General features: G+C 37.4%; 1 protein-coding gene across 3 annotated transcripts in view; it reads left to right on the top strand.

Moving 5' to 3' along the window:
- Positions 1–989: 989 nt before the first annotated feature.
- The window catches only part of LOC121860582 (protein transport protein Sec23A-like), a 28,033-nt gene continuing 20,642 nt past the window's right edge, over positions 990–8,380 (top strand). For 2 of the 3 annotated variants that reach the window (XM_042357751.1, XM_042357749.1), the window contains exons 1-2: positions 990–1,107; positions 4,035–4,075. In XM_042357751.1, coding sequence (XP_042213685.1) covers positions 4,059–4,075 — 17 coding nt within the window. In that variant the 5' untranslated portion in view covers positions 990–1,107; positions 4,035–4,058. The remainder of the gene's footprint in view (positions 1,108–4,034; positions 4,076–8,380) is intronic. The other variant, XM_042357750.1, reaches the window with a different exon arrangement.

The raw sequence follows: 8,380 nt of genomic DNA, 5'->3' as shown, positions 1-8,380 counted from the left end.
TACCAAGTCTGTGTGTATCCAAATATGATGCATAAATAGTGTTAAACACAACTAATGTTGTGTAAAAAATAACTAATAAATAATAGAACTGTTTAAGTTTCTACAATGCCAAAACACGTCTGTCACCTCTCACACGACTGCGTGCAATGCTATTGTTACAGTATTTGTGAGTACAGTAACTACAGAAATTGCAGAATCGCAATGTGTTTATGAATTTTATGAATAAGTCACAGAAGACCCTATGTAATGTCAAGATGTCAGAAGAACCCATCTTAACCAAACCTATTGGTTGCAATGTTGCACAATCTTTCAATTACAGCATGCCCTTAAAATTTGCGGGTTTTAATTCGCAGCCTTCGATTATTCAACAGATGACACCTTGGATGTACCCAAGAATGTCCACGGTACTTTTAATGTTCGCAGCCGACGGAGCAATCAAGTTTTGTGGCGTCCCACAAGGTGTTCTTGTTGTCCCTGGCCACGCTTTCACCTCGTCTCAGTGATGCCATACGGCTAACGAGCTGATCAGTGGTGAAGAGGATAAAAGTAAAGTAAAAAAGCAGGGTCTACCAGGCGGTAGTCCCTCCCTGCCTACTACCTGCTACTTGTGTGTGTATGTTGATCTGAAGTCATTTGCTTACCTATGATCAATAATTTATAAACATATTAGTAATTGAAATCATTTTGTAGTATAGAGGAAATGTACAGTGTCAACAAGTGCTGCTTTGATTTTTATTTCCATTTAAATCTACCGCCAGTGAATGTCATCATCTGATTCCAATAATCTTCGAGAAATGACAGCTCAGCTCACATACTAAATTCTGTTCTGTAACGACAAAATTACATTAAAAATAAGATTAATCCGAATAATATATCAATATAAATTATACAAAGTGAAAAAAGTATAAAATGTGTTATTATTAAACGTGTAAATGGTAGAAGAATTTAAAAGTTATTGGAAGACTTTGTCAACGAGAGTAGAATTATGGGTTGATGTTGTCAGTGGCTACGTGGAACTGGTGCTGTAAAGGCCGCTGTCACCCGGGCTCTGCGGTCCATCACTCATTTATCCTCCAGTAACCTCCTCTCTTACATCTAAACACCCAGGTAACATTATAAAACAACTGTCAATTACCATAACATTTATTTATATACTTAAAATAAAAATATAACGACGTAAATAAGTAAAGTTAGGTGATTTATTGATGGGTTTTGATAGGACAGATTGTAGTTAACCTTGACAGAATAACTTACATTAAACATATTATTAAGCTTTTTTTGGTGAAGATTTTGTGTTGTATAATAAGTGTTATTGTAGTTGTATTAATTCATTAGTTGTAAAGAGGTGACGCCAAATACCCTAATTAATATACCATTATTTTTTATTATCCTTTTAACTTTTAGGAACCAAATTATCATAACCAAAAAAAGTCTAATTAACTCAGAAAATACCATTGGATACGTGAGAGTGACGGGTTGTTAATAATACAGTAAGTTTATAGTAATAATGGTCAAAGTTTCATCATTAAAGTTATTAAGGTGAAAGTTAAGTTTGGCTCAAGTTAGAGAGAGATAGGTAGATACAGTACTGGTGTTTATTAAGTAAAATCTACATAAAAATAATGTTAAAAATTTCTGTCGGGGAAAATTAAAATTGTCTATTTAAAGTAAGAAAATATTTGTATTTTTCCCTTGATAGGAACACCACAAAAAACTATAATTGATGGGTATGGTTGGTACATATAGTTTACTACACATGGTACAGGCTAACATATGGATACCCTGTAAAGTATTTGATCGGGATTCCTGGCCGAACAACCGTCGGCTATTTGATCGGGACCCGCGGGATTGTGTGTGATTGTAATGGAATTGTGGTCAGGATGGCTGTGGGCATTACACTAGTCATTACACTATTATTGAATGACTATTGGTATCTTCTTAACTGTCTCCTGATACTCCAAGATGTCCTAGTTAGTTTAGGTTGGGGTGGGTTAGGTCAGGTTAGGTTAAAAAAAATTTGAGGTCTCTACTGAACTTGATACTTAACTGTAGCATAACTGTTAAACATTGAGATGTTGGTTTTCTTAGCAAATTGACATAAATTTATTATAATTTTTTCTTCTTTGTATCCTTAATTTTGCATGTACTGTACTGTACAGGTATTTATATTTGATCGACTTTTTCTTTTAGATCCCGGTCAAATAACCAGTGATTATATGGCTGGATACCGGTCAAATAACCAGTGGTTATATGGCTGGATGCCGGTCAAATAACCAGTGGTTATATGGCTGGATGCCGGTCAAATAACCAGTGGTTATATGGCTGGATGCCGGTCAAATAACCAGTGGTTATATGGCTGGATACCGGTCAAATAACCAGTGGTTATATGGCTGGATGCCGGCCAAATAACCAGTGGTTATATGGCTGGATACCTGTCAAATAACCAGTGGTTATATGGCTGGATACCGGCCAAATAACCAGTGGTTATATGGCTGGATACCAGCCAAATAACCAGTGGTTATATGGCTGGATGCGTCAGAAATCCAGTGGTTTATGGCTGGATGCCGGTCAAATAACCAGTGGTTATATGGCTGGATGCCGGTCAAATAACCAGTGGTTATATGGCTGGATGCCGGTCAAATAACCAGTGGTTATATGGCTGGATGCCGGCCAAATAACCAGTGGTTATATGGCTGGATGCCTGTCAAATAACCAGTGGTTATATGGCTGGATACCGGCCAAATAACCAGTGGTTATATGGCTGGATACCGGCCAAATAACCAGTGGTTATATGGCTGGATGCCGGTCAAATAACCAGTGGTTATATGGCTGGATACCTGTCAAATAACCAGTGGTTATATGGCTGGATGCTGTTCAAATAACTCCTGCCTATAACATAACTAACAATTTTTTTTTTTACGGATTAGCCCACCCGGGCACAGGTCACTGACCCACATCAGGGCCTGGGGGGCGAAAATATAATAATAAATAATAATAATAATAAGGTAATATCTATTATTACAACAATTGATAAAATTAATAACAAATTAATAAAAATAAAAATACATTATGTACCTGTATGTGGTGTTGTCCAAGTAAGAGAAACAATTGAGACCCTGCAATTGTGTGTAAATGAGGCAGAAAGTCAGATCATCAACCTGGGACTTGGTCACATATGGCAGCAGGGTCTACCATTAGACAACACGTGATGCTTCCAATATCTTCCCAGGCGGTAGCACCTCCCTGTTTGATGGCTGCCTACTATCTACTGCCTACCAAAACAAAACTTAGCCAAAACACAGGCTAAGATCTGTTGGTTTGGTTGATTAACTTAACATGCTGTCATAATTGCTTCACACCCTTATACCCCAGCTGAGGTTTTTATGTTTTAAGAATTAATTTATATTTGTTACATTACTTCTCTCCGTGAAAATTACCCCTAACTACAAAATACTATATTTGTATAGTTATATAATACAGTACTGTACAGTATTGAGTTAATTCGGTCATTCTTCCCCTTATTATTCCCCACCAGATTTGTGCATTAGACACATGTTATTTGAAATTGTTGGTGAAAAAAATAATGCAACCTAATATTTACAGTGAAGAATACAGCACTGATTTATTTATGATGGAAGACTATTGAAACCAACATAACCTAAGTTGGGATTGGTTATGTCATTTGATGTAAGAAGTTACTGTAGTACTTGACTTTGGGGTTCAGTTAGCGCCAGGGAAAACATTATTGATATCAGATTTCGTAAAGATTAGGAACCTTGACCTACTTCACCTGATGATTAACTACCTTAACCCCTTGTGTATGGGTCCCTCTCTGAGCTGAATACAATTTATTGGCATTAACCAAATAAAATATTAAAAGTGAATGGGTTAATGCTAATTGAATCTAACCTAACCTGCCCAGGTAGCTTTAGGGTGTTCAGTCATCAGCTGGGGTGTGTTAGCTTAAGATGTTCCATGTTTTGCTTCAAAAACTTGTGTACAGTACTGTAGTTATCTTGAGAATTTTGTTTCAGTGGTTCATCAAAGGTTGCGACCTAATGTCATCTGGGTCCATGTGAGTACATCTTGAGAGTTTAGTCTGACTCACACTCATGGCAAGCTTCGAGCACTCGGGTACAGTCACATGTCAAAAGTCCTGTCGCCCCTTCTGCTCCACGAACCCTGAGATTCAGACTCGTGAACCCGAAACACTTGCAGAATAATGCGCTTCTGGTTCCTGGAGTCGGAATTCAGGGCTCATGGAGTAGCAGGAGAGGTGACAGGACTTTTCACCGTGACTCTACGTTATGTTAAATATATAATACAGTACAGTTCATTAGTCTCTTAACCCAATAACACAGGCTTTTGGGAAATCGAGGGTACTCCATAAATAGCAAAAACATGACCTGCAAGTAAAAAAACAAAATCTTAGGAAATTGAAGATGTAAAATTTAGAAGCGAGGCGGAGAGTAACTGGCTACTGCTGAGCCCTGGTTGTTGTTGTGGTGCAAAGTGCGTGGTAAGCCCTTACGTAGGTGGTGAGTCAGGCTGTGGCATCCTAGGTGTGGGTGAAGGGCCACCGAGGGCAGGCAGAGAGGGGAGGAGGGTGATGATGCATAAATAATTCTGTCCAATTGTTAAATAAGGTGGAATCAAAGTCGTTTCATCTTAGTAATTCTCAGCTTTTAAGTTTAATTTGGCTACATATGACCTAAGCTGTTGTGTCGCCAGTCAGTAATCTCTTTTCCCTTTATCTCTGCCACAATGTTACTTCATTCTCTCTGTTACATGTACTTTAACAGGCAAAGTTCAGTAGATTTGGTATCCTGTGTATCACCAGCCAGGGCCTAGTTAATTACACCATGGCATACAGCCCTGTGTATTTTCCCTTCCAGCTTAGTTTTATTGCTTGCTGTACTCATCTTAAAACAAACATATAGTTTCTTTTAATATCTCTGATTACAAGACTGTTTATGAATGAAAATACATTCATGATCACATTATAAAACAAATGTGATTTAGTTTAGTTTTTATTTATTTTATTGTGAGCTATGATTCTACTGCAAGTGTCTACAGTGATTCAGAAAATGCTAAGCATGTACTGTACATACAGTAATCCCATGTTTTTCGCTGGAAATACGTTCCTGAAACCCCCACGAAAAGCCAAAACTGCGAATACTCTTTTAGGAATCATTGTACAGTGGTCCCTCGGTTAACGAGCACAATCCGTTCCAGCAGGTTGCTCGTTAACCGAAACCATTGTTTCAATGGGTTTTTGGGTAATTGGTTCCAGCTCACCGAAAATTGCCTAAATTCAACAAAAAAGGTAGAAAAGTACACTTACTTTGAGGTGTGTATGTAGAAGGCTCCTGGATGATCATGATGATGGAAATTAGAATGGGGGTGGAGGAGAAGGGAGAAGAGAAGGCATTGGGGTGGAAGAGAAGTCACCCCATGGCACCATTTACCCATAAAATTTTAGTTCTCTTGGTGTAATTCAAGATTATTTTCTTTAAATCAACACTGCACTACATTATATATTGTCAATATGTAAAATAAATTTCAAAATGACCAATAATTTGCTTGGAAACACAGAAAAAAAGCGTTTAGTTGAAGAGAGTCTCAAGCAAGATGTTACCTCCTCTGAAAACAGAGAGAGACTAATGCCTGTCTGGTGTGTTAACAGGCTGGATGGCACCCCAGAAACTAGTTTCTTTACCTTCAATTATGTTCAATAATTGTTAAAATAACTAAAAAAGTTAATATTAAACTTTTAAAATTATTGAATAGTATAAACTTCTTGATATTTACTAAAATAGTAAGGAATTTAAGCCCTAAAACCGATTACTGTGTTGGCGGACTAATACTACAGCTGGTGGACCGCCAAATGCAAGCGAAAACATGTTGAAGTCGGCTCGTAAAAAACTCGTTAATCGGGGGATTGCTCGTTAACCGAAGTTAAGAATCTTATGGAAGGTAAATCGTTAACTGAAATCTCGTTAACCGAGGTGCTCGTTAACCGAGGGATCACTGTACTGTATTCAATAATTTTAAAAGTCTTATATTAAAATTTTGTCATTTTAACAATTATTTAGCAATTTAAGTACAGGGAAACTAGTTTTTAGCATGCCAAACAACATGTCAATACACCATACAGGCGTCAGTCTGTGTGTCTTTTCAGTGGAGGTAACATCTTGCTTCAGACTCTCTTCAACATAAACGCTTTTTTCTGTCTTTCCAGTCAAATTATTGGTCATTTCGAAATTTATTTTACATATTGACAATATATAATGCAGTGCAGTGTTGATTTAAAGAAAATAATCTTGAATTACATCAAGTAAACTAAAATTTTATGGGTGAAAATAATCTTGAGGAGCCTTCTACATACACACCTCAAAGTGTATTTTACTACCTTTTTTGTTGACTTAAGGCAATTTTCGGTGAGCTGGAACCAATTACCCAAAAACCCATTGAAACAATGGTTTCGGTTAACAAATTTTTCGGTTAACGAGCAACCTTCTAGAACGATTTGTGCTTGTTAACCGAGGGACCACTGTATATAATTTTTTAGTAAAAAAGTGCGAATGGTCAAAACCGCGATAAAAAAATGAAACGCGAAAAAACACAGGATTACTGTACTAGTGTTTGAATGTGCACTTTGACTGGACTTCAGAATTTCCTTATTTACTTACTGTATTTATCTATTTACCGGGCGTTTTTGTTACCCTTGACCTGAGGCACTCGGAGGGGTTTGAGCAATCTTTGTATCCTGTCAACAGAACTCCATCTCACAAGATCATTACCTTTCAAAGAAATTATAAGGAACTTTGCTGCACAAAAGTCAAGAAAAAACTGTAATGAAGGAGGCAGTTTCAAATTTGTATTTTGATTGTATTGTTGATAAATTTACAAGCCATTGTTAGTGATTTCTATGAAAATCTGAGTTGCTATGAATAAAGCTACAGAGTATTATTAGATGTGTTTGGTGTATTTAATTTTTGTCAGACATTTGTTAGACTAGAACATAACAAACACAAAAAATTACCCTAGAAAAGAAACCCCAGGCTTAATTTTCTAAGACTTCCAAAATTTTGATTATTATGGATAGGCCTGCAAGTTATTGTTGGTCTGCTTGGTGTACCCCATGTCTGGCCCAGTACAGTACCATACATCATTTCATTTTACATTTTTATCTTAAACATGGACATTTTGTACTGAACAGTACTGTATACTGTAATTTACAGTATGTGCTTTTTTTAGTTTTGTAAATGGTTGTACTTTTTGGGATCAGATATATTGAACTTGCTATATTATTGTGTTATGAGCTTTGAGGTACTGCTTCTAGAACCCTTGACGTAGGGTCTCTCCTAACCTTAAACAGGTCCTGCTGCCGGCAAGGCGGCCCACTGTTTTTGTGTGGATGTCGGGCTCCTTTCCTCACACAGCCAAACTGTAGAATGCTTTGCCTTCCTATGTTTACATCTTCTTACAGTCTGCCTCGCTTCAAAGAGTTTTTGACTTCTTCATTGTGTACACTAACACGTTTTCTCCTCTAAATTTTTTCTGTCCCCAGGGCCCCGTTGTGGGTCAATGACCTGTGCCCAGGTGGGCTATTCCCCATTTAAAAAAATGATGATAGCAAGTTGATTAGAGGCTACACCAGCCTTGTGTCTCACTCTAGTGCCTAACAATCATCAACTTTCCATTCTTATTACTGTACTGTAGTATTGTGTGATTTTTGGTGCACCACTTTAAATTCACGGCACTAAATGCCATTCATCTTAAAACAAAGCTGTCAAGATTTGGGTAAATCAGGTGAAGACGACTATAGCAGTTAAAGTTTTAAAATAACACATCATTGAAATTAATATTCCTAAGTTAATATGAAAGTAGAAAACATACTTGGTTATAACTTGATTTTTTATATAAGTGAATAGGATCTTGCTTAGTACAGTACAGTATGTTTCAGTTGTGTGCGTGTAATTAGTTTGTAAGTGAAGGAACAGGAGTGTGGGATGAGATGAAAGGATGATCCATACAATGGGATGCCTCTTCACAATACGGTCCTGGCACTGGTGTCATGTTTCAGATATATTTAAATGGATCATCTGAAGATTTGTCCTCAGCTTATATCACCTTAAGTTTAAAAAATGTCAGGATAACATAACCTAACCCTAACCTGATGACCATCATCAGTGGAAGTTAGCTGTAGGGATGGTGGCCATCATCAGTGGAAGTTAGCTGTAGGGATGGTGACCATCATCACTGGAAGTTAGCTGTAGGGATGGTGACCATCATCACTGGAAGTTAGCTGTAGGGATGGTGGCCATTGGACATTTCCTGTGTGGTTTGCATGCCAGTTTTGCACATATGGTGCTGG

The sequence above is a fragment of the Homarus americanus genome, unplaced genomic scaffold (genome assembly GCF_018991925.1).
Source record: "Homarus americanus isolate GMGI-L3 unplaced genomic scaffold, GMGI_Hamer_2.0 scaffold11150, whole genome shotgun sequence".
Classification (NCBI taxonomy): domain Eukaryota; kingdom Metazoa; phylum Arthropoda; class Malacostraca; order Decapoda; family Nephropidae; genus Homarus; species Homarus americanus.
This window is presented reverse-complemented; position numbering and strand designations above follow the sequence as displayed.